At 44.8% G+C, this 26,661-nt stretch overlaps 2 protein-coding genes across 3 annotated transcripts in view; both read left to right on the plus strand.

Moving 5' to 3' along the window:
- Nucleotides 1–6,443, plus strand: part of SRF (serum response factor) — a 74,153-nt gene extending 67,710 nt beyond the window's left edge. For both annotated transcript variants that reach the window (XM_082217618.1, XM_082217619.1), the window contains 2 exons: nucleotides 68–144; nucleotides 1,767–6,443. In XM_082217618.1, the coding sequence (XP_082073744.1) occupies nucleotides 68–144; nucleotides 1,767–1,862 (173 nt within the window). In that variant the 3' untranslated portion in view covers nucleotides 1,863–6,443. The remainder of the gene's footprint in view (nucleotides 1–67; nucleotides 145–1,766) is intronic.
- A 2,797-nt stretch (nucleotides 6,444–9,240) lies between these two features.
- LOC309529317 (cullin-9-like) overlaps nucleotides 9,241–26,661 on the plus strand; it is a 59,452-nt gene continuing 42,031 nt past the window's right edge. The window contains exons 1-4 of the mRNA XM_082217179.1: nucleotides 9,241–9,337; nucleotides 16,062–16,670; nucleotides 24,399–24,553; nucleotides 24,892–25,422. Coding sequence (XP_082073305.1) covers nucleotides 16,076–16,670; nucleotides 24,399–24,553; nucleotides 24,892–25,422 — 1,281 coding nt within the window. The 5' untranslated portion in view covers nucleotides 9,241–9,337; nucleotides 16,062–16,075. The remainder of the gene's footprint in view (nucleotides 9,338–16,061; nucleotides 16,671–24,398; nucleotides 24,554–24,891; nucleotides 25,423–26,661) is intronic.

Below are 26,661 nucleotides of genomic sequence, written 5' to 3' on the forward strand. Positions count from 1 at the left end.
GGTGCTGCTGGCGCTGTTAGTTTTGGATAGCGGCTAATGGCACACTTGTGATTTTTTTCTTTGGCAGGTGGAGTCCCTCAGGTGTTCCTGACAGCACCATCAGGAACAGTTCAAATCCCAGTCTCAGCTGTCCAGCTTCACCAGGTTGGTTCACCATTTAAGTAGACTTAAACTTCCCCCAGACTGGGACAGCAGTCCTATTGAACCTTAAGGGATTGTGCTTCTGAGGAAACGGGATTGTGCTGTAAGGCTGGCTGTAATTTTCTTTGCACCCTGTTGAACATATAGCAAGATACACAGCTCCCCAGGTCTGTTTCCCAAGTTGCCTTGTGTACTGAATTGCAGCGGTCCCATTTTGTTGCATTTCCCTATTGTTTCATTCAAGCTTCAAGACTCCTAGGGATGGAAGCAGACAATGGCCTGGTTCGCACATAACACTAAGCCAAACTATGGCTTAGTGTGAAAAGGCAAGTGTGCTAATGCAACAATTAGACAATCACAGTTGCTTCACTCCCCACTCCTGCTGCTACACTGCCAGGAGCTAAGTGTTACAGTCAGGCCTGGGTTTGTGATTTATCTCACTCCAAATAAAGAAAGAGAAAACCAAGGTTTGTTCTAGGCTTACTGCTCTTGGAGTGTCTGGCAGCTACAAACCACAGTTAAACTATGTGCTGTGTAAGTTCTTTCTTTTCTCTGTCCTCAATCTTCCAACATTAAGCTTCATTGCATGGCCCTGAGTTATAATATTCTGGGAGTGGGATATAAGCTTATCTTCCTACATTTTTCTCAGCATACATCATCTGTCATATCCCTCATTACTTGCCTTTTTTCCTAAAAGTAAAAAGCCCCAAATTATGTAACTTTTCCCCATAGGGTAGTTGTTTCATCCCCTTGATCATATTGATTGTTTTTTCTTCATGTTTTGATGAGTGCATCATATTTGTGTGATCGTATCTTGACTTACTATTATCCTGAGACACACACAAGCTTTGTAGTCCTTTCGCTTATCCTTTGTCATCAAGCTATGATTAAATTAGGAAATCCCTAATTAACTTAGCTTTTCGTTTCATCCAAACTGTGAAACTATGGTTACTAGCATTGGAAGAAATCAGGATCTTAAACCAATTTCAAAATGGTCTAATATCCTGACTTGTTCTGCAGCTGGTTTGGACAGAACAGGAAACTATGGTTAGTTAGACGCTTTCTGGTGTAATTTCAGCCCACGCTAAAGAGAAGGGGCTTTGAGATTTGATAGTCTGAACCAGCTCTGAATCCTGTTCATACAAGAAAACACCACCTTTAAGTAAAACAAATCCAAGTATATTCCTCTCTGACCACTTTAATATGTGTACCTCCATATGGTGAAATATTGAGAGAACCATGTGAAATTAGAAGCAAATGGTGTGTTTCATGTGATTGCATCAGACAACCAGTCTGTCCTGTGACAGTTGAGGCCATCACGTAAATTCATTTCCTAAGCCAGTGTTTCCCGATCTTCTGAAACCTGCGTTCAAAATCTTCTTTTCTAGATGAAGGCACACCTCATTCTTACACTCTTAAGACAAATTCACCATCACAGCCTGCAGCCAACTATGTATGACTTAATCGTTTTTAGTATTAATATTTTTTTTAACTGCCTTGGATTCCTTGGGAGAGGGAGGGGTGGTATATAAATGTAGGATCGAGATAAGTAAAATAAGCATGTGCTGTTTGAAGGCAAGCGCTCCTTTGCTTAACAGTTCTCCTTCGTTCTTTTGTCTCCGCAGATGGCCGTAATCGGGCAGCAGTCCAGCAGCAGCACCAGCTTGACAGAGCTACAAGTGGTCAACTTGGACACGTCGCATAGCTCCAAGAGTGACTGAGCAACTCTGGAGGGCGGGGGGCGGGAGGGGGAACCTGGGGGGCGGAAGGAGAGAGACAGAGGAGAAGGTGTGTCCCTGGCACCCAAACCTGCAGTGGCTGCCTCCAGTTTTTGAGGCCTGTGCGTGGCTCAAGGACCTGCGGCGCTCCCCAAAACTGCACCAGGATCTCTGCGGTCCCTATTTTTCTATGGACTCTGTCACTTATTTATTGTTGCCTTTTTCACGTTTTCTTTCCTTTTCTCTCAACACTTCACACCGACACACACACGCACAAATACACACACACACACTCAAGACACATATTAAAGTGGCTGTTGAGGCCAGCGGCAGGGAGCTGAGCCTGAGCTGTAAGGGGGGGCGGGGGCGGGCAGTTTGCTTTGTTACCTTTAGACGCTGCATATACAGTGCTTTTATTTGTGTGTGTGTGTGTGTTTGTTTGGTTTTGTTTTCCCCCTCCTCACTCCAGCCAAAGAAACGTGTCTCTCGAGGGTAGGGGAACTTTACTCTGCCATGTGTATATAATATATAGGGGAAAACAACAACCCTTCTTCTGTCGTCATCGCCAGAGCGGGAGTTCCTTCTCCCCCTCTCCGCAGCGTGTCCACGAACTTCCTCAGCTCACAGTCTCCAGCCTGAGCAGCCAAGACTGTGGCAGGGAGATAAGCTGGAACGCAGAAGGGTCTGAAGCCATCGTCATCCAAAAGGGAGTCTCTCGTTTCTGCTGTCATTTTATTTTCACTTTTAACCTATGCTGGAGCAAAGGGTCATCTCTCTCTCTCTCTCCCCCTCACCCCCCCACCCCCATCACCCCAGGTTCAGGTTGTCCAGCTGGCTTGCAGCAATGTGCCTTCAAGCAAATCAGTGATGCGTTGTGGCCTGGCCTCTGCACAGCGACCCTTCCTCTTACGCTTGGCTTGCAAAGAGGGGTCGCTCCCGCCGGTGCCCTCCTTCTCCTTAGGCTCTGTTGTGGGTGGGTGAGGAGAGGCAAGAGCACATTGGCGGCAACCCTGGAACCGTTCCTTCCCTTGAAGCTTGTGTTTGGTTGGTGAGAACCCACCGGCTTTAGGAGTACATGCTGCAGGGGTGTGTGAGCAGGCAGCGGACACATTTCACTGCCAGACAGGGCACTTTTAAACACCGCCCTGCCCACTTCATTGGGTCCTATCCAGCAACCCTTAAGCCCCATCGTTGCGACGGATGCATCCTCTCGGGCGAGCTTTGTTCGTTTTTGCAGAGGCTGCTCCTCTTGAGAAGGTCGATGAGATGAGCCGCTGTCCTTTTTCTAAGTAATTGGGGAGAAGGGTGTAAAGGAACAGTGTCGGAAGCAGAGGGAAAGCTATATTTTTGTAAGTTTGAACTCCACAGGCCTTCCCAAGACTGTTGTGCCCACAATTTGAGACCTCTCACCCCAACCCTGGCCAGGTAGCCCCGAAAACAAGATGATTTGTCCCCTTGAAAGCGCTTCTGCACCTGCTGCTTCCGAGTCTGCCGTCCTCAGCTGGGACTGGGTAGGACTCAAGAGTGGTGGGAACGCACCTCCCCTGCAGGAGAAAGGCAGCGCCGGATGAGTAAGGTGACAGCCGCCACCAGGTCTTTGTGCTTTAGAAAATTCCTTATCGTGTAGATCCGTGGTTCGGGGTCAGCAAATGCAAAAAAAACAAACAAAAAGGGAATAGCTGCAAGGGAGACCAGGAAGGGCGTTGTGCTACCAATGGGAGGGGTGTGCATGTGATGAAGCTATCCCATTGGGGAAAGCACTCTGCCATTGGATAGTTTTCTTGCCACACAATCATGCACTTCCTTTTAACCAATCCGAAAGTGGCGCAGGAAAGGAATTCGTCATCCCCCTTCCACACACACACACACACACACACACACACACAGACAGACACAGGCCTACTTTGGAGCAAGGAGGCTGCAGACTTTTAGAGAAAGGAAGCAGCTGCTGTAACCTTTTTTTTAAACTAAAAAAAGACAAAAGAAGCCTTCGGGGGGCGGGAAAGGACTTTATTTTTCTAAATGTTAAACTCAGTATTTATGTAATTCTCAAAGGAATTAAAGTCTGGCTCCTGTACAGTTTTCATGGGGTTTGTACTTGGGGAGCGGGTGGGTGGGGAAGAAAGGGCCATGGGGTGGGGAGGAGGAAAGGGGCCTTTTAAATTTGTATTGTCACCTTTATGAAATTTCTTCCATGAACATTAGCGTTTAAGCTGGTCTCCTGCCTCAAGCACTTGGGTCAAGCTTGATGGGAAGGTCCTGACAGTGGAGGAAGGGAGACTTTCTTTTTAAGGTTTATTTTCCCCTTTCCCAACTTTGCTTCCTTTGAAATCTATGGATGAAGGGTGGTATACAAATTTAAATAATAATAATAATAATAATAATAATAATAATAATAATAATAATAATGGAGTTGACCATACTGTGGAAATTAAGCCCAGCTCACTCACACCCGCTTATGTCTTTTGGTAAAATGGACTGTGTAACATCTGGCTGCAAGGGGTGCCTCACATTTCTCAATACTCCCTTAAGAAACAAAGTCTCCACTCAAAACACAGAATTAGCACAATTTCTTCCCTGGTATGCTAGGATTGTAAATGTCAGAAAGCATTCAAAAATTGTATCCCCCCTACTGCAGCGTAAGGAATAGAGTTTGTTCTACCACCTCTCTTCAAGTCAGTCTTTGAGGGTGCCACAAGACTCTTGGTTGTTTTTGCTGCAAGAGACCAACGGATTTACTACAGCACAAGGTTTCTTAGACTCAGGCCCATTTTGTCAGGTGTGCGAAACCAAAATTTAGTTGGCTTTATAAAAGTGAAAATTGTAAGTGACAGCTAGATTATTAATTACTATGTTAAACAAGCACATCTTTAACCTTTTATAGTACCAGACTGTTGGTCAATGGTGAGATAACTGCGTTATTGCCCCGGTTAAAAAGGTTAAAGATGTGCCTATCTAGCACATCTAGTTAACATCTTAAGTATCACTGAGTTTAATTTTTGCATCTTCCTGCCATTCAACTAGCACCTTGATTTTTCTCTTCTATGTACCTGCCAACTTGAGTGGGCTTGAGTCCAGTCTTTGAAGATACAATGCTTGTTTGCTTTTGGTGCATGTGTTGATTAGCCTTCAGCCAATGTGCATTTTATGGACTCTAGCAACTGGAGGGGAAACCATGTTTCTGTACTGGAAGATGAGGTCCTAAAGAGGATCCAAGGTAACCTTATTCTTTTAAGTCTCCCATTTTCCACCTTGGGATGTCATGAGTCCAGGAAACCATCCTTTGGTTCTCTTGGCCTGAGCAAGACTGACCCTTGAATTCCAATGTCCTGGTGTGCTTCCAACTTCCAGCCTCGCCCTAGAGACGTGCACTACATTCTTCTATTAAGCTCTGAGCCAAACACTCCTTCCATGGTTAAAATATTTTATCCTTAAAAGACATGGATGCCACAAATGCATTCAGGGAAAAAAATAACCTACTTCCAGTAATTAAGAGATCCTTATGAGAATTTGGTCCAGCCCATTCTGGTGAAGCGCAAGGAGTTCAAGGGAATCTGATGTAATGGGTAAAAATAGCTCATTTTTTATCTGCATGCAACTCCTTGGCAAGTTGGTGGACTGTGTAGACCTGCCAAGTGATGAGAATTTTACTAGCCTTTTGTATTTGGTCAGGAGTTGAGAGTAGAGGGGGAGTGGTAAAGGGTGCTTAACGTGGCCAATAATAACAAATTACCGGCCTCCAGGCAGTTGCACATGGTGGCATGTTGGTAAACGGTCATTTGCACTCTCCCACTAATGGGGGGTGGGAAATCTCTGGTCCTGTAGTAGTTGCTAGACTACAACTCCCATCATGCTTGACAATTGGCCATGCGGGCTGGCTGGTGATGAGAATTGGAGTCCAGCATTTGGAGCGCCACAGGTGACTCATCCCCCTCCCCCCAAAAAACCACTCTTAGGACTTGGTAAGGGTAAAGGGGGAATGTATGAAGAATATATTTGTATCAAGAGGGAGTTTGTGGTAAATGATTATGGATATGTTTGGGTAGAGGAACATCGGCAAAGCCGTTTTTCTCTAATGTTGCTGACTCAAAAGATGCCTGCTACAGTAAATAGGATGAGAAACCAAACTGATTGGATGTAGGTTCCCACCCCCCAAAAAAAAATTCTTCCAGAAACCCCCACCCCACCCCTGCCCGATTTCAAGTGCGGAGGATCTTGTTCCATTTAATCTGTAGTCCGTCCCCCCCCCCCCGAATTTTAGGAAGTTTTGTTGGCTACGAAAAGCACCTGCAGGTTAAACGCTAATGTTGCATGTAATTTAAAGTGTTGACTTGTAAGAACACTTATCAGGGATGAAATGGCATTTATTGTGTGGTGACCTTTCTAGTTCACACTTTACAGATTGTTTTGGGGTTTTGTGTGTGTGTGCGTATGCGTGTGTGTGCGTGAGTGGCTGTGCGTGTGGAGTTAATTTCCAGGGTTGTGTTTCTGGAAGGATGTGACTGTAATCGCAGTACTATGTACAGAGCTTTCTTTTGTATTAAAAAAAAATACTCTTTCAATAAATGTATCATTTTGTGCACAGACTTTGTGTCCTCAGTGTTGCCTCAGGAATTCAGAAACGGGAAACAAAATGGGGGATGCTCACAAAATTCTGGGATATTCACAAGCCAAAAATGAAGAGAGCCCCCAACATCACCAGCAACACTCCTAGCCCTTTTTGCATTGGACAGAGATCGTATGCATCTTGGAACTGGTGGAGATATATATGAAGGGGTCTTGTCCGTCATAATTTATTGCAGGGTGAAGAGGGGAGAGGGAATTTGATTCTCTGAAGAAGAGCCAAACTGCATGTTATCACTAGCAAATTCAGGTCCCCAAAATTGTGTGTCTTTTTGTGATGCAAACAGGGAGGTGGGAGTGTTTGTCAGATACTGTATTTTTCGCTCTATAAGAAGCACCAGACCACAAGACGCACCTAGTTTTTGGAGGAGGGAAACAAGAAAAAAAATATTCTGAATCTCAGAAGCCAGAACAGCAAGAGGGATCGCTGCGCAGTGAAAGCAGCAATCCCTCTTGCTGTTCTGGCTTCTGGGATAGCTGCGCAGCCTGCATTCGCTCCATAAGACGCACACACATTTCCCCTTTTTAGGAGGGAAAAAGTGAGTCTTATAGAGCAAAAAATACGGTAATTTGCCGAGAGTGGCTGGGGTACAAATAATAAAATAATAAAATAATTATAATTGGGTGGAGGGGTGGTGTTTTGCCCTTCTCAGCATTTTTTCCCCACGGGCTCTCATCCCTAATGAACTGAAATTTGCTCTTGCTCTTGGATTCTAGGGCCTGCCCTTTTTCATTTCTTAAAAAAAAATGTATGAGCTGCTTGCACAGTAAAATAAATAAATTTTGAAGTGGTATACTTGAGAGTCCCATGGACTACAAGAAGATCAAACCTATGCATTCTTAAGGAAATCAGCCCTGAGTGCTCACTGGAAGGACAGATCCTGAAGCTGAGGCTCCAATACCACTGTACAGTACTTATATATTCAAAAAGTTGCTTGTAGTCATAGAGGAAGGATACTCTGTAAATGCTTAGAATAAAGACGCTAATAATTAGCACAGGTGGCAAATACACAATCCTTCATGTCATTTGAAATTACAACAAAATTAAATGAAGAACCGAGTTTGCGCTTTAGCCTTGTTCTGGCCAAGTTGGTCTATACAATCTAATGAAAGCACTTAAAGCTGAGCAAATAAAGCTTGCATGAATCTGATAGTGACTGCTGTTCTAATCAATATAGAGCTAATACCAGTTGCTAGGAGGCACAGGTAGGCAGAGTGCTGCTGTGCTCATGTTCAGTTTGCAGGCTTCCCACAGGCATCGGGTCAGCCACTGTGAGAGCAAGATGCTGAAACTACAGTGGTACCTCGGGTTACATACGCTTCAGGTTACATACGCTTCAGGTTACAGACTCCACTAACCCAGAAATAGCACCTCGGGTTATGAACTTTGCTTCAGGATGAGAACAGAAATCGTGCTCTGGCGGCGCGGCGGCAGCAGGAGGCCCCATTAGCTAAAGTGGTGCTTCAGGTTAAGAACAGTTTCAGGTTAAGAACGGACCTCTGGAACGAATTAAATACTTAACCCGAGGTACCACTGTAGATGGGCATTGGGCTGATCCAGTAGCTTCATTTTATGTTATTAAATACAAGCAGTGTATGTAAAGCTAGGGAGAAAAGGGCTTGGGAGATCTCTCACTGGGAGGTCAACACAGACCACCAGCTTGCCAAGGAGTTGCATGCAGATAAAAATGGGAGACTCTGTATCTTAGGGGTAGAAAAATCTCTTTGGATTTATTACGTACATTTTGTGTTTTTAATCTTGTATTTTTGTGCTGTGAGCCACCCTGAGATTTACAGATGAAGGGCGGTATAGAAATTTAATAAAAACAAACAAAAAGTAAAACGCATGACCTGCTGTGGCTTTCCTGGTCTGGAAATGGCTGCAGCTGTCAACCATCCGCAGCTGATAAGACACCCATAGCTCCTGAGACCGCCTGAGCCTCCAGGGAGAGTTGTTGGATCCAATAGCACCTCCAGATTGCGAACCTGCTTCTTCAGAAGCATAATTGTCAATGTTCCCCTTATTCCGAATAGGATTCCTTGCAAGAAAAGGGAAAAGTTGACAGCTATGTTCAGGAGATGTGCAACCCATCCAGGATTGGCATCCAGCCAATTTATTTTTTAATGTATTTCTTCCCCCCACCCCTTGGTTTTTATGTATCTATTTGTGTGCTCTGTGTAGGTGCTGTTTGCTTGTCTGGTTGCAAGTCGATTTGGGCTGCCCTGCGCAAGATAAAGAGACTAAACACATTTTATTATTATTAATAATAATAATAATAATAATAATAATAATAATAATAATAATAATAAAAAATAATGCACGTTTGTTCAGCAGCAAGTGCCGGTGTTCTCAATGGGGCTTGTTATCCGGCAGGTGCAAATGCTAGATTAAATAACTAAAGGAGTCAGAATGGGCTCAGCTGCAGGCGGGGTCGCCAGCTAAGCAGTGACTGCTCAGGTGGAATCTACAGACATATTTAAAAAGTTCTGACAATGAATTTTCCATAAGGCTCGCCGTCGCCACCTAGTGCCACGTTGTACATAGCACTTTAAAAACACACTTAGAACGCTTTTTTGCTTGCAGCTGCCATTCACTCGGCACTCCATATAGCGACCAAACATACACAGCAGCGCGCGACTTCGCGGCGTCCGAACTGTCCCTCGCAGGCCCTCGTAGACTAGAGGAGCCGGCGGCGTTAAAGCTGAAGGGAAAGGGCTTACGCACGCGCGACTTCCGGCGCATGCGCCCTGGTGACCCGGAACTTGTGGAGCTGCTGGAGTGGCCGGGCGAGGAGGCGGCGGCGGAGAAGGAGGAGGAGTGGCGGCGGCGTCGCCCTCGGTGCTTGGCTGGGCAGGTAACGGGGCTCCCTGGGCGCCGGACGGGGCTCATTCCCCTCAGCAGGCCCCTTCTAGGGTGGTCTCCGCTTAGGGGCCCTCAGCGTCAGGCGAGCCAGGGCGCTTCCCCAGCACCACGTTGTGTCGCCCCGCGGCCCTTCTGGGCGGGGAGCTTCATCCCGCCGCTCAGTTTCTTTGTGCTCCTTTCTCTTTCGCTTCCGCACCGCCGCCTCCCTGGTGGGGAGGGAGCCCGGCTTGCCCACAGGGGCTTCAGTCGAGGGACTCGTGAGGGGAACTTGCCCGCCGCTGGGGGTGTCGCGGGGATTCCTCTGAATGGAGGCGGCCGAAAGGGAGCGCGTGTCCGAAAGCTCCAGAGAGACCAGCGGCCGTGTGGATTAAACGGGCGACAAAGCCTGTACAGTGGTACCTCAGGTTACATACACTTCAGGTTACAGACTCCGCTAACCCAGAAATAGTTCTTCAGGTTAAGAACTTTGCTTCAGGATGAGAACAGAAATTGCGTGGCGGCAGCGGGAGGCCCCATTAACTAAAGTGGTGCTTCAGGTGAAGAACAGTTTCAGGTTAAGAACGGACCTCCGGAACGAATTAAGTACGTAACCTGAGGTACCACTGTACCTTATATGAAAGGGGGCGGGGGGGGGAGAGAAACAACAGGACGACCCTCCTCCGTCGGATGCATTGATTGAAATCGGACCGCCTCAAGTATAGGTAGGAGGGAACCGATCCCAATAACGTATTTCACACACGCACACGCATCTGTATCTCCCGCGCTGGCTCGCGAACTGCTGCTCCAAGAAGAAATCCGAGTGCAATTAAAACGTCCCGACGTCCAGTCCGAAGGGCCTGTACGGATGGGAAATGTGGGTCGTAGTGACGTTTCAGTGAGCAAATTGTACTTTTCTCACATAGAACTTGGTTCGGGGGACCTCTCCTGAAATGAGTTTGAGGCTTCTTCCGCGCAAAAGGAGGAAAGTGCTTGACTTCTGAGAGCAAGCATTATGGCTCTTGTTAATGAGTGGCTCATTAGTAGCATTTCTGACTTATTCTTGACCAAATGAGTGTGTGGTTTTTCGTCATATGGAGAATCTCTTCTTTCCATTATGTGCTGGATAGTTTGGGGTGTTTCACCCACAGATAAATTGCCTTAGTATCCTTTGATGTGTACGGTGTGACAGATAAAATGTTTTTAGATAGTATAAAGGCTTTGCTTATTGTGCATGAATGTGATTTAAATGTCATAACATGCTATCAGTGTGGACTGTGATAGGAAATGCTGAGTGGGGAACTTTAAATCAGTATTTTTACAGCAATTTACATTACTGCTTTAAAATTGCCTCGATTTAAGCCCATGCACCGGTGCTGCAACAGAATCTCTCCCAGCGCTGCACTTTATGGAGTAACAGGTCATTGTTGCATGAATTTTCATAGGCGAGAGTCTGCTTCATCAGATGTATTACTAAGTGTATATTCCTTAGATGCCAGAGAATAGGTTCTGACTCATATATCTGATGAAGTAGCACCTAGAATTCATCCCTCAGGATTCCAGTGTTAATTTGAAATACACTTGGTGCTAGACAAGCAAAATAATTTTCCATGTTCATGCTGGCTAGAACTTTCTCAAAGACTGTTACTCCAAGATTAAGTTACTCTATTTGATTAAAAGTTGATTATTAAGTAATGGTCTGAACGGAAATAAAAGCAGAGGGAAAGACTTCTTCCGTTGTAACATTTATGGGACATTGCAAATGGATGCGCAAGCTTATGTCGGCAAGATACAAAGTAATGGAAAGAAGAAAATGTTGGAATAGCTTGATTATAAATCACCTGATGGGCGAGGTTATCACAGGTGCAAGGCCAAATGAGCCAGTTGCTGTGGTAATGGCTCTGAGCTGTAGCTATATCACGGTGATTAATGTATGTCAGCTAGTTTTAGTTGTCCTTAGTACAGTAAGCCCGCAACTTACAAACATTTAACTTGTGCGCATTTACATACTTGGCCATTTTTTTAAAAAAAAGAGGGCGGAAAGGGGGCACACATTGGCAGCCCCACCCATCAATGAATCCAATGTGTTTTGACTATGTGATTTTGGCTTTAGGAGCAATCCCCAGAACATGACCCCTGCGTAAGGTGTGGGCTTATTCTACTGCGGTTGAAGCCTTGTAATTAGAGCAACAGAGATGTTCTGTATCTGTATATATCTGTAGCTGAAAAACCTGCAGGCTAAAACTTCCTGTTCTGTGTATAACTTTCTCCAGCACTGTTTGCTGTGTCTCTTACTTATGCAACAGTAAAAGATTTGGCGACTTTTACTGTGAGCATAATCTAAATCCACACTTCCATTGTATATGTGTCTTATCTCAGATTCCTAACAGAACACTTCATTTTTATGGTTAGAATCATTTACAGGAGCTGGAAAATCAAGATTAAGAAAAGGATAGGTTAATCTATGGGAGGAAAAGTGTTAAATGTTATCTTGGGTGGGGTATAAAACAATTAAAAAATGTTCTACACCTCACAAGAAGGAAATATAATTTCAAATGTTACAAAATTTGAAAATACATACTATCTTTTTATAATGACAAAGCCAAACGCTTCCACAAACAATCAAATGGCGGTATTGTACTTCCCATTTAAACTATTGTCATTGGACAATAGCCAGAGTCTTGTGAACATACTTCCCCTCACCCCAATCTTCTTCAGAGGGTCCTTCAGCATTTGGGAGCAGATTTTAGGGGCAGGTGAAGGGGTGAGGGAGAGTCGTTTTTGCCATTGGTACCCATTTTGCTGGTGGATGGACACAGTATGATTTTGCCCACTGATTTTAGCTACATGGTATTTGCTTCAGTTTCTATACGTCCTATCTGTGTGGTTTGTTTCAAAACCAGCACATTAAAAAACCCAAAGATTTAAATATATAAAATGACAATAATTAGAAACATTGTCAACTGTCATGGAAGTTTTCCCAAAGGTTTTGGTTAGTATTATATCTGGTTATTATGTCCTCTCTTAAACCCCTGTAAGTACATTCATATTGTTTATACATCTCTGGACTGATAAATTTCGCATTTGAATGTTTATTGTTTTCTAGCCCCTCTATGGTGAGAGACTTTGTCTTATATTCTGTATTGCAGAGATGTAATATTTCCCCCCTTTATCTAGTTTAAATAAAATAAGAAATAAAAAATGAAATGTAAGAAAGTCATGGTTTATTAACTCTTAGAAGCAAATATTGGGCTTTTCTTCTTCTTTCCAGTTCATATTCAAAGTCAGTTTCTTTTTTTTGTCATGTTATCAGTTAGTTCAGGGATATTTCAAAACATGTCACCTTAGCGCCACAGCTTCCAGCTTGTCCTTTGCATTTGAAACTGTCTAATCTTACAACCTTAGCACCAAAGTTCACATGACAGGAGGCAGGCTCATAAAGCACATGTGAGTGTTTCTCATTGTGTGATGATTTGGTTGATGCAAGCGGTTTGTTGTACCTACTGGTTTCTTGAAACTGATGGGAGAAAACTAATGTTCTTGTGACACATGGCTTTAGGGAAGTTCTGCTGCTTTAAATGCGCTGATAGGCTAATTTGCAGTCCTGTGAAATTGAGGATTTTTAAAAAAATGTTTTGAAATGTGAGCCTTGGCAGACTTGCTTGGAAATAGAGTGTGAGCAAACAATCAGATTCAGAAGTAAAATAATTCTGTTTGGAATGAGTGCATCCGTTGCACTGCTGTCAACAAGAACACCACTAGGTCCACAAACTAGGTTTGTGTCACTTTCCAGTGATAACACAGCTAAGGATGAGCCGGGTTTCAATGCCTGCCCCTTGATGGGAGAGAGAGTGTAAAAAAAAATTCCTGTAATTTTTGCACTGTATTTCAGGCCACCATGCAAGAAAGGAAAGAACTGTAATTCCCACAGCGTTTCCATCATAAAGGGGATAAAGTCTTGTTAATCTTGGAGAGCTGTGCTGAAGACCGTTGCCAGTGAAGGGGCATCTCTTGAAGGCAGGCAGAGATTGTTTTTAGTGGGGGCTGGCGCTGGTCAGTTTGAATCCCAAGGTCTCCTTTCCAAACCTGGCAAAGTCCAGCAGAGTTGCCCCATAGAGCAATGTATTCTGATCAGTTGTTTAAATTTGGCTAGAAGACGTTTGGTACGGTATTACTTTTAGTCCAGGAATAAGTTCCATGCTGGTTTCAGTAAGAGGCTGGCACTGAGTGGAACCCACTGATGATGCGGCATGGGTGGAATGCTGAGTGATGGAAGCGCAGTCTTGGAGCCAGGCTGTTCCAGATGACAAGAAGTCTGCCAAGCCTCCAGCACAGAAGTATTATTAATTGGTGTTAGCTTAGCAGATGTAAGAAAATACTGGTCGGACGACGTCCGCAAGGTCATGTTAAGTGAGAGAGAGAGAGAGAGAGAGAAATACAAACACCAGAAGGAAATATGCAGTGCATGATGGAAAGTGGAATCATTGAAGGCATTGAAGGAGGCAGGTTTGCTCTTTAGTTGTTGGATATTGGAGGATCCAGGGCTGGGGGTGCTGGTAGCAATAATGTCTAGCCCAGAATGAAAGTTGTCATTGTGCTTGGAAGACAGTTACGGTACTTTTAAACTGTGCGGCTGCTTTCTCTTTTTGTTCCTAGTTGCAGGCCCGCTGATTTCTTTTCACTGTGCAAAGTCTGTCTCTCTTCCATTGCTGTCAGCACTTGAGTATGCAGTACAGCTGACAGATTGCAAAGCATGGCTCACAAGGAGGAGAAGTTGCATCTAAGGCATGCATGACTAAGTCTCTGTTCTTACCAGTAGGAGCTAGACTGTCCGTCTCCCATCAGTGGGTAGCAGATCACAGATGACCTGAACATGCTGTAAAAAGTAATAATGCTTTTTTCTTGTCCTGCCTCTGCTAGCAATGTGGGGCTTTAGGAAGGATGAGTGAAGGCGATCTATTGTCATGACTTCCCACAATGAGTTCTGGAAATTGTAGTTTTTGAGAGAACTAAGAATTCTGCTAGAAAACTCCCCCATCTATGATTCCCCAAGGGGAAGGAATGATTGTTTAACACTGAAGTGTAGATATGATTTTTCTCCTCCTCCATCTAAGAGGATTAGAGAAAGGAACACACACATTTTTCTGACCTTTGCAAAGCTCTAGTTCTGCTCAGTTTTATTTGAACTGCGAGAAAGAAGAGACTTTGGGGGGAGAGTGGTTTGTGCTTTTCCTTTTGCTCTGCGCAACAAAAGTATAAGATGGAATTTCAGAGAGGGCTGCCTCCCATTTCTTCTAAAGAGATTGCAATGTGTGCCAACATACAGAAGAGGATCCGCCTCTGGATGAAACTATAAATCAGGATTGGAAGTTTCTAATTGCTGCATGGTGGGGGTTTTGGTGAGGGAGAGCAGGGGAGGCAGAAGAGTTTGGGCAAGGAGAATGAAGCTCTTCAGAAACCTGTTTTATTGTTTTATTTTTTTATAAACTGTATTGAGGTTTTCTTTCAAGCAGCATATAAATTTTAAGAAATAAAGTCTTGTGCATGATTTTATGTTGTGAACCAGCCACCCTGTGATCTTTAGGTGGGCAGCATACAAATTTAATAAATAAATAAATCGTTCACCTTGATCCTATCAAATAAAGTACAGGGATGCTGTTTTTCCTGGACTGGAGAGAAGATTTTCTTAGTGTGAAGATTGCTCAGATCTCCTCTTTTTAGATCTGACATCTGCTCATCTTTTGTTTCTATAAACGAGTTTCCTGGTTTTACTTTGAAAACCACAGCAACTCTCAGTGAATTTTATGTGGCCCATGTTTATTAGCAAATGTGTTTTATTGTGGAGAAGAGTGTTTTCCTCTTGTTAATTTTAGCAGCGGAGGCTCTTAATAAAAGAGAAGCGTCTATAGTCCTTGGCTGCCTGATTCACAGCATATAGTTCCCTCCTATTAGAAGAGAACAAATCTCAAAGTGGTTTACAACACATTACAACATCCGATAAAACAATCCAGAATTCAAGCTTCAAATAAAATAGTCCAGGTCCTTCTCTAAGTGATATTTTGCTTTTCCCAGTCGCCAACCTAGCACCCAGAAATCTCCATGTGGTCAAAATTGGACCTGCACCAGTCACAAAACACACCTGGCACCCGGCTAGTTTTGAACACTGAATGAAAACCATGTTCCCTGCCTGCATACTTGCAATGTAATAATGCATGATACATCAGGAGTCCTTCAGGGTCATGCCAGCTTTTCAGTGATCAAGGATAGGAACCTTTGGCTTGGAGCAAAATGTTTCTAAATGTGCATTAAATGTCACACAGTGCTGTCTGGCATGGAGTGTATGACGGGGTCCCCACAGGTACAAGGAGTCATATTTGATGTTACAGTGGTGCCCCGCAAGACGAATGCCTCGCAAGACGGAAAACTCGCTAGACGAAAGAGTTTTCCGTTTTGGAGGTGCTTCGCAAAACAAATTTCCTATGGGCTTGCTTCGCAAGACGAAAATGTCTTGCAAGTTCCTGCTGGTTCCCCCCCCCCTTTTTCTAAGTCGCTAAGCTGCTTATCAGCTGATCCGATCAGCAAGAACGGATTCTTTTCGTCTTGCGAGGCACCACTGTATGCATTTTGCACCAGACCAACTTTTTTACTTAAAACAATTTGGTGCCTCTAGTTATGGCACTATGGAGCACCTAGCCTGGATATCTCTCGGGAGCCTAACCTCTTCCCTTCGCTGTTCACAGATATATCTTCCATCATGGTGGGCGAGAGGAGAAATGGAAATCTGCTGGTGCATCTTGGGCCCAAACTGCAGGCCTATCCCGAGGAGCTAATCCGGCAGCGCCGTGGCCACGATGGCCACACCGAATACTTGATTCGCTGGAGCATCCTTAGCTTGGATGACAGCCTAGGAAACAGCGCCAATGCTGCTTCCTCCGAGAGCAAAACGGAGAATATTCTGATGTGGATGTCGGCAGAGGAGGTTTATGCCAACTGCCCCACACTGCTGGGCAAGAGGAAACCTGAGGGGCAGCGGGTAAAGGAAGAAAAAGCACCTAGCACATACCCATCTGACGTCACTCTGGATGAGGCCTCGCTGCTTGAGATGAAGGCTGATGTCAGGAACCTGGTGCAGCGGGCTGCTCGGCAAATGGCCAGGACTACAGGCCCAGAGTCCTCCATCCTAAACACCATCCATGTGCTCAGTGCCTATGCCAGTATTGGCTCGTTGACGGGTGTCTTCAAAGAGACAGGTGCTCTGGATCTGCTGATGAAGATGCTGTGTAATGAGGAGAAGCAGATTCGCCGAAGTGCTGGGAAGATGCTGAGGGCCCTGGCTTCCCACGATGCAGGTGAGATTTCCCGGTCTGAAATCCCAGGGTGACCTTCAGGCTTAGAATTTTAGGGTTGAAAGGGACCCCAAGGGACATCTAGTCCAGCCCCCTGCGATGCAGGAATTCTCTGTTGATAGTCCCTAGAATGCTTTGAGAAACTGGAAAATGATAATGATTCATGTGGATGGAGTACCTGGTGGGATTGGGTGGCTGAATCTGCTCAAGGCTTCTGCCTCTTGCATTTGATGGTGGTATTGTTATTCAGATAAGAGGAAGGAATCTTGCATCTGAAAATGTGGTCGTCTTGTTCATTAGGGCTGAGTAGAGTTTTGATTCCAAACACAGTCAAAGTTTGGTAAGTCTGAACCTGCTCCAGAGACACTGCAATCACTGTTCTTTTACGTAGCATTTTTAACTGCCGAGGCTTTCTGTGTTCCTCATGGTGTTAGATTGCAAGACGGATAAAGTGTGGCTTTCTAGTTGTCTTGGGAGAACCAAGTTCTTAAGAACTTCTAAAGAAACTTTCATTTTATATTTGATGATGATTCCAGGGCTAAATGAATAATTACAGATCCGTTGCTGGAACTACGTTTAGTCAGACCTCTCAGACTTTTATCTGTGGATTTTAATAGGGTTATCCTGTATTTCTTGAATTTAGACAAATAGGTTTCCCCTGAGTCTTTCCTCAGAGGTATGCTGCAGCAATGGTCATCTGTCACATTCTCACACTAAGCATGGTTTATCTTTTTCCTTGGAGTTCTCTAGAGCAGTGTTTCCCAACCTTTTTTGGGCAAAGGCACACTTGTTTCATGAAAAAAATCTCGAGGCACACCACCATGCCAGATGGGGAAAGGTCACTTTTTACTTATGTAAAAAAAAAAAAAAAAAAAAATAGTAACAGCATAGAAGGTATTGGTTAGGCTAGCATCCCTCTTCCAAATATGCTAGGTTTTTATTTGCAGGGACTGTTCTACATGGGAAAGCATTCAGCACTGTCATTCTCCCATCTGCCATCTGAATTGGTACTATTCTGGGTCAACTTACTCTGCTGCATGTGTAGATGAAAATGGCACCAAGTGTGGGGGAGGGGGCAGAACAGGTTTCAGATACAGGATATTAAGCATACACGTACTTCAGATTGAACTGGTTGCTTGCTTTGCAAGTTTTCATTTCCCAAATGACTGCCTTGGCAAGCGCAATACCTACCAGGCTCAACGCCGGTCTCGCGCTGCCGCTTCCCGCGCTCTCAAGGACCCGGGAGGAGGAAGGCGTGAAGGCAATCCCGAAGGCACGAAAACCTCGCACATGCGCAGGCCTTCCGCCTGCGACAGCCCAGTAGGCTGGCCGAAGCGAGCGGCGATGGGATGTGGGAGGGAGCTCGCTCGCCGCCCCACGTGTGCCTATGTGGGGCACGTTACAGCCCCGTGACGTCAGCGCCACGCAGGCAGCCAGGCAGGCAGACAGCGAGAGCCCCGCGCTGGGCGGCCTCTCCTCGCCGCCGCCGCCCTGCCTCTCGCCGCCCGCCTCGCCCGCCTCCCTCCCACGGCACACCAGGCAACGTCTCACGGCACACTAGTGTGCCGCGGAACACCGGTTGGGAAACACTGCTCTAGAGGAAAGGAAAAGGGATATAGCTTGCCTTGAGACCTTGGCTATCTTGATTTTTAATTATTTCTAGGATACTTTTAACCTTGATGTTTTAAGTATTCAGTCTGTAGTTCCCGGCTACTGTAATGTTTCTTACTAGACTAGACAGGACTGTATCCATTAGCTGTTTAAATGGAGGTCCGCTCACACAACTGGACTTCCCCTTCCTCTGCTCTCCCCGTGCCCTCAAAATCTACATGAGGAGGGGGCATGGGGTGGGCTGCAGAGAAGAGAAGGGGAAATTCCATTGTACAGGTGGAAGTCTTAAGTGTGGAATGGCAGCTTTGGATACAGACTTCATTGTGAGTCATGAGGATATTTCTCTTACCCATGAAGTCAAGCATCATTATAATTAATATTCTTATTTTTAATTCAGCTCATTGGACTGAAGTTAGTCAAGTTTGGTCCCACTTCAAGCAAACAAAAGTTCGGTGTCTTCTTTGGGAGACAGTTCAGGTTCATGTGCAAACATTTAAAAATTCACCCCATGCAGGATTGCCCCTGCGTTTAGACCAGGAAATGCTTTCGGATGCTGGGTCTCAGCCTCAGGGTGTGGGGATTATTATTATTTTTTTTAAAACCCTCTTTTTCGTGGTCATTTGTCAGGTCATTTGTGGTTCCTGCATTGCAAGGGGTTGGTTACCTCCCAACTCTACAATTCTGTGATGTGGATTTTTATACAGTGGTGCCTCGCAAGACGAAAAGAATTCATTCTGTGAGTCTTTTCGTCTTGCGATGTTTTTCGTCTTGCGAAGCACGGTCCGTCGCAACTGCGCCTCTTCAAGCGGCTTTAAAAAAAAAGCGCAAGACGTTTTCGTCTTGCGAAGCAAGCCCATAGGGAAATTCGTCTAGCGAAGCAATGCAAAAACGGAAAACCCTTTCGTCTAGTGAGTTTTTCGTCTTGCGAGGCATTCGTCTTGCGGGGCACCACTGTAGTTATAAAATGATTAAAATCTTTATACAGTATCCTGATCTTAATGATGGATAGTAAGCATGTTACACAGCAGGAATGGGGAATCTTTTTGCCTCCATGGGCCAGATCCACATTGGGATTGACCTTGTGTGCTAAATTTAACAAGTGGATGGGCCTACCCACCGGTCAATCTCCTGACACCACAGTGACATCAGCTGATTTGGTGCTGTCGAGCTCCAAAGCTGGGACTTCAAAGCAGGTTGCAGGCAGCAAGGCGCTGGAAAATTGAAAAAACAACAACAGTAAAACTTTTTTATAGCAGCTGTATCAAAGCAGGTCTCTTGTTTCAGAGGGGTTTTCAATGCAAAACCCCTTCCTGGTCCAGTTTGCATTAAAACTGCTCCTAAAACAAAGGCAAAAAGCTCTGTGCAAGGTGCTCTGAAGTCCTGACTTAGGGACTTCAAAGCATAGCCAAACTGAGCAACCAAGCTGCATTGCGTTAAATAGCCCTGTTTGTATCAGTTAACTGGAGCAATGAGACATTGAAAAACCCACTAGGACAGTAATTGAGAACAAGCACAAAATGGCAGTCTTCTCTAGAGAAGAAGAATAAATAACATTAAAATGCAGGCCTTCCTCTTTGTTTCTTTGATTAACAAAACAGGTGAATGCTGTTGACTTCAGCTGGATTACTGAGAGTGGCCATGGGCAGGTGAAGAGAGAGTTAGACTTTGATCCAGGAGATTGGAGTTAAATTTCCACCTCAGCCGTGGACTTGCTGTGTGGCATTAGAAAAATAACAACTTCAGTTTTCCATCTCAGAACTTTAGTTTTCCATTTGAATTCTCCTCCACCCCAGCAAATACAGGCTGACCTCTATAAAGGTAGCAAATAATAAAAAGTTGCATGGAAGCATATAAGAAGCTGTTTTATATTGAGACAGACCAGCAGTCAACGTTCAGTAGAGTCAACTAGCTGCTGCCTAGAGCCTCAAGCAGAGGTCTTAATGCAGTTTTGCTTCCTGAGTCATCAGAGTGTGTGCCTGGTACCTTGTGCATGCTAATCATGTATCCTCTGCCCCATGTAAATGTTAAATAGGCATGGATTACACCAGTTTAAACTTTCTGAACACAGCAACCTGGCTGTATCTGCAATTGAGTTGGTGCTGCTACATGATGTGGCTCTATCTAGACTTGCAAAGTTTGGCTGTGATTCCCAGTGTGTTTCGGTAATTAAGTTAGAAGGGCTAGAGACAAACTTGGCAGCTTTCTTTTCAAACTTCTGCAGTTGTAGTGTTTCAGGATAAAGCTGACCTTGTATGTAATAAGTAAATTGGTTTTAGAGGTTTCCTGCCTCCCTTATGACACAAATTGTGATAATTATTTATTTGGAGCCTTTGTGAATGTTTCGTTTCTTTCATGCTTCTCAGGAACAGGCATTGACAGTCATCCGTTTTTTGGAGTTGTTCTCTTATGCTCAGTTCACATTACAAGCTTTACCTGAATTTGCTTTACAGCTATTTCAGAAACCTGGAGGCAATGAGTCCTACCACTCCAAATCTTAAACTTCCATTGAATATTTGTTGGCTTGAGTAATTAAGAGAGAGAGTAAAAGAAATTCAAAACATGCTCATTTTCCAATTCATCCTTGTCTGTGTAGTGAAAAGAAGGGAGAAACTAAATTCTGGCAGACCATTAGCAAGAATGGTTGTTTTTGATTATACATCTCTGTTGTATTAGCAAGTATAATCTTTTTTAACAACAGGAAGAAATGGAGGCACAGAGAGATGACCAACTTGCCGTTAGAGAACAGAACTCAGTTCTAAAACTCTTGACACCCACTTACTACGCTTCCTTTTCCTATGTACTGAGATTAAATTTGCACTGAAAAATGTAATGTGGGGCAGTTCTTGGAAATTATGGTTTTACTGATAGGATATCAGCTGCTTAATCTGTGATCCTTTGGTGGAAAAGACATTAGCACTGCCCTTCATAATGTTCCAGAATGCATGTTTTTCCTACACAGAGATTAATCTTGCACTTAAACTCATGATTCATTAAGCCAGAATCTCACAGCTGCTTAGTGTAAACTTTTTAAAACACAAAGATTAGGAAGTGGGCAGGGCTATTTATGGTAAGAACCTTAAACAAGAGTGGTTGAAAGAATGCTAAAGCCAATATTTCTAAATTTTATATATTAGTTGGAAAGGACTTACACTGCCTACAAAGCTAGATGAAAACCAAATGTTACTTTACCCAGTTATAACTTACCAGGTGCCATCATGCAACCTGAATGCTCACTCCTACCACTGACTAATGCCTGCCCCTGACTGTGTAACAAAAAACCCAGGAATACAATTCCTTAAACTGCACAGGCCTTTTTGATCTTTGCTTTTGCTCCTACGTGTTGAGCTTCTCACAACCCAGCTACATATCTAAGTACCACTCAGAGCATTTCCAGACTTCCTCTGTCTCTCTTTTTAAAATAACCTTCTGGCTTTCATCCTTGTATATGTAATGGCAAACATTTTGGAGACAGTTTCTTATTCCTGCCACCACATCACACAAACTCATTCTGATAGATATGTATTGTGGTAAACCTGCCATACCAGACAAACTGCATACTAGACAAAAACAAAACAAATAACCAAGAAATAGTGCCCATTATATTTGAGAGCAACTGAGGCCCTTTCTGCATTCCCAGGAAGATAATGTAAAGAAAAGCCCTTAAGCTGTGTTTTATGTTGTCTGCATTTTCTTTTGTACAATTTTGCAAAAACATTCTCGGTATAAAATGAGACATTGCATTAGATGGAGTTTATTGTTCTTGTTCCTCAGACCCCCACTTTCTTAACCATAAACATTTCCCCTTAATCTCTGAAGACATGTTGTCTTCAGAAACTGTGTGAATGAACTTCCTAAAATGTCCTATGCTTCTTAGTTATCATACCCTGGACTTTTGAACTGTCACAGTTTCCACTAATTCTCAATTTTGTTGTAATCTCTGAAGACAAGAGTCTAGGCAAGAGCTGAATTTGTAGTGAAAAATTGGAGTGGGAAAAGGAGGAGGAAGTATGTTCTGGCTTCTTGTCATATCATAAATAAGCAAAGGTTGAGCGACTCTAGATCAAATTGGTGGCAATTACCGTATTTTTCGCCCCATAGGACGCACCGGCCCATAGGACGTATCAAGTTTTTTTGGGGGGAAATAAAGGGGGGAAAATTATTTTCCCCCCCAGGCGCTTGCGGGACTGGCAGCGGGAAGAAGCGCTCTTCTCCCCACAGCCCGCCTTCAGATCAGGTCCGGGGACAACGGGGAGACGCGCTGCGCCTCCCAACTGTCCCCGGAGCTTGCGGGGCAGGCAGCGGGGAGAAGCGCTCTTCTCCCCGCTGCCCGCCTTCAGACCAGGTCCGGGGACAGCAGGGAGACGCGCTGCGCCTCCCCGCTGTCCCCGGAGCTTGCGAGGCCGGCAGCGCGGAGAAGCGCTCTTCTCCCTGCCGCCTGCCTTCAGATCAGGTCCGGGGACAGCGGGGAGACGCGCTGCGCCTCCCAGCTGTCCCCGGAGCTTGCGGGGCCGGCAGCGGGGAGAAGTGCTCTTCTCCCCACTGCCCGCCTTCAGATCAGGTCCGGGGACAGTGGGAAGACGCGCTGCGCCTCCCCACTGTCCCCAGAGCTTGCGGGGCTGGCAGCGGGCTCTCCCCGCCGTCAGTCTCCAAACCACTTTGAGAGACAGCGGGATGGCGGCGTTCCGCCTCCTTCTGTCCCCCGACCTTGTGGGGCTGGCGCTGGGGCTCTCCTGAAGCCTGGAGAGCGAGAGGGGTCTGTGCGCACCGACCCCTCTCGCTCTCCAGGCTTCAGCGAAAGCCTGCATTTGCCCCATAGGACACACACACATTTCCCCTTCATTTTTGGAGGGGAAAAAGTGCGTCCTATAGGGCGAAAAATACGGTACTTGTCACTGATGTGTAATAGCTATTAAATGTTTCAGTGCAAAGTTTGTGCTTTGTGGACAGTGCTTTGTTTGGTTCTTGGGCTTCTGAGGTTTTGAAAGTATACCTACATTGGCCATTTATTGGGACTGATGCAGATATACGAATGTTTAACTCAGCTTTACATGCTTGTCAATTTTTATTTTTTTTTAAAGGGGGGGACAGATGTTTGGGGGGGAGATACTTTGGCAATCCCATCTGCTATTGCACCCAATGTGTTCTGACTATACGCTATTTTGGCTTTAGGAGCTTACTGTAAAACTTCCAGCGGGAAACAGGATAATCATTTCTCTAATGTACATTCCCAAGCTCTTTTCCTGTTCTCCCTAATAATAGCCAGTGCTAACCAGAATGTATAAACCAGCTTCAAATTCTGTATTCAGGGTCTGGTTAAGACTGAGAACATTAGCATTAACTTTCATTGAAGCTTAAGGGTGGGAGGAATTAGTGTGGCTATCTGAAGTGATCAGCAGACTCCCTCTTACTATTCCAACTTTAATTTACAGTGGTGCCTCGCAAGACGAAATTAATTCGTTCTGCGAGTTTTTTCGTCTTGCGAATTTTTCATCTTGCGAAGCACGGTCAAGTCGCAACTGCACCTCTTCAAGTAGTTTTAAGAAAAAGGAAACAAACTTGCAAGACGTTTTCGTCTTGCGAAGCAAGCCCATCGGGAAATACATCTTGCGAAGCAACTCAAAAAACGAAAAACTCTTTCGTCTTGCGAGTTTTTCGTCTTCCGAGGCATTTGTTGTGCGAGGTACCACTGTATAGGGGAAAACTCATGGTGATGAAAATAAAGGCTGAAGATATGAGAGTAGTGTATTTGAGAGGTTCAGTAACCAGAAGAAAGGCAGTAGTATTAACCATGTTTTGTTTTTACATTCTGTGATTTTGAGAGGGACTGGGAATGCCAGCTGCCTTGAACTGCTGCATCTAACGGAAAAACGCTCATTCTGCTAAAGTAGAACTTGTCTGCCTTGAAAAGCCTTTTCACCTACCACATTTATGCATTTGTTACCTGTGTGTGTGACTTACCTGTGGGTCAAGATACATTTCTAATGTACATCTTGGAGCTGCATTAAATGTGATAATCCAGAACAGATGTATAATGCTGGAGAAGCACCACTGTTTTGCGAAGATTTCCTCTCACTGGCAGAATATGAGGCGCAGCACTGAGTATGTCTGTTTTGGTTTCAGGAAGCCGAGCGTATGTTCTCTTGTCCCTGAGCCAGCAGGATGGCATTGAGCAGCATATGGATTTTGACAGCCGCTATACTCTCTTGGAGCTGTTTGCAGAAACGACATCATCCGAAGAGCACTGCATGTCCTTTGAAGGCATCCATCTCCCTCAGGTACCTGCTGATCTGACTGATTCCGGAAGGGTTCCCTTGTGAAGACAGATGGCTGAGAATGCAAGGATTTGAGTGCATGTCTGAGAAGCAGATGAGATAAGAGTGGCAGGACCCAAAGACCGAGATCAAGGATGTTAGTTGGCTGGGATAATCCAGGGACTTGCCTAGTGTGGTGGTGGAGGGCCGCGGGTTTGGAGAAAGCCGGAACTCACAGGGGCAGAAAATTCATTGGAAATGGAGATATAATACAGGATGATCTAGGAGGGTCTAGCTCAACAGCGAGCTAGGGGAGAAGATAATTTTCAAGCTGTTGGCCTGATACATTGCATCTCTTTCAGATTCCAGGGAAGCTGCTGTTTTCTCTGGTGAAGCGCTATTTGTGCGTCACCTCCCTCATGGACAAGCTTAACAGCACCACAGAACTGGGAGGGGAACGCCAAGACTGCGCAGCCCCCAGCGCAAACTTTGGGGAAAAGAGTCGGGTGCAACGGGAGTTTGACTTCAGCATGGCCATGGCGAACCTCATTTCGGAGCTGGTGCGGGTCATGGGGTGGGACCGCAGCCAGGAAAGGGAGCTTTCCCTCAGGGAGACGCAGCCTCGAGTCGTCCGCTCCATCTTCCAGCCGAAGGGTTCCACTTGTACTGCTGTCCAGGTCCCTCTGGTCACCCCAAAGCCGTCGCCACGGAAAAAGCAAGGGCAGGGATTTTTGACTTTGTCAGATTTCTCCAACCGTAGCAGCTATGTAGAGTATGTGCAGGAGAACCTGAAGCCGGGGATGACCGTGCGCATGCTGGAAGACTACGAGGAGATCAATATCGGAGACGAGGGCGAATTTCGCCAAAGCAATAGTGGGATGCCCCCTGTACAGGTATGTGGTTTGGAGAAAGAAGCAAGGATGGAGCAGAGGAGGGGAAAGAATTGGGGGGTGGAGAGGTGGAACTTGCAGTGTTGTTCCTCACAGGATTCAGGGGTTGTTCCTTTTGGTGGACTGGTTAAGTGGCATTTAGAACTGCTGCATCTTTCATAGGTTTAATCATGGAATTGGGGGGGGATGTACTACCTTAGTACCTTGTTTTATGTTCATTTTCTCTTCATGGCAGGATGGCTGCAGGTCAGAAACTTCAGGCCAACTGTTTTGCAGCCCCCTACCTGTGTGAAATATGCCCTTCCCATTATCAAAGTTATAATGTTGATTCGTGGGGTTTGTTGCTCTGCTTGCTAAGTGCTATTCTGCTATTCTGCTATGCTTATTCTGTATCCGATTTTTGCCGGTTTGTACAAGTCAGATTGTATTTTATTGTTTGTGTGTCTGGCCAAATTACCCTTTTTTATGTGCCTGGCTATGTATCTCTGAAGTTATAGTTAAATATTGGTCACCCTTTCCCTGATTTCAGTAGTATAGCTTCTTATTATCCTCATTGTTTGTTCAGTCTAGCCTATGTCCTCAGATGGCCTTTAGGAATGATTTCTTGTCTGGTTAATGTATACTGGTTTAAATTCCAGCTTATGGCTGGAATACGCATAGTGTAGGGTTGAAGCCACTTACCCTGCAAGACTGAAATACTAAATCATATTCATGAAGCCAGTTTCAGTATGCTTCATCCTCTTGGATTTAGCCATCTGAGCTTCAGGGGGTTGGATCAAAATTTCAGAAACCTAGTATGAGTAGCACTGGGGATTTTTCCAGCCCTGAGACCACTTTAAAAGAGAGAGAGATAGAAGGGGAGAGAGCAAGAAAGAAGAAAAGCTTAGGCTAGGTAAAGGGTTATGTATTACATACTTAAGAGCCTTAGTAACCATGAAATCACCTGATGAAGATATCTGAATATCATGTACTTTACACTTAATTAGTGACGGTGCATGAAATTCCGAGCATTGACCACAGGAATAAACAATTATAAATCTTCCAGAGTTGGGTACAAATGACAGCAAGGGGAGTAGTATAAGAAACTGTTGTTCAGTCTGATATCCAGTGGGTTAAATGGACCCGTTAGCTGTCTTACCTTTTCCTAAGTTTTATTATTAAAGGAGTTGAAAAACAGCCAGGGAAGAGCTTTTTTGCTCATAGCGCAGTATAGAAGAAATGTGAAGGTTCTTGTTTAAAATG

This window comes from Podarcis vaucheri (assembly GCF_965113315.1).
Source record: "Podarcis vaucheri genome assembly, chromosome: 3".
Classification (NCBI taxonomy): domain Eukaryota; kingdom Metazoa; phylum Chordata; class Lepidosauria; order Squamata; family Lacertidae; genus Podarcis; species Podarcis vaucheri.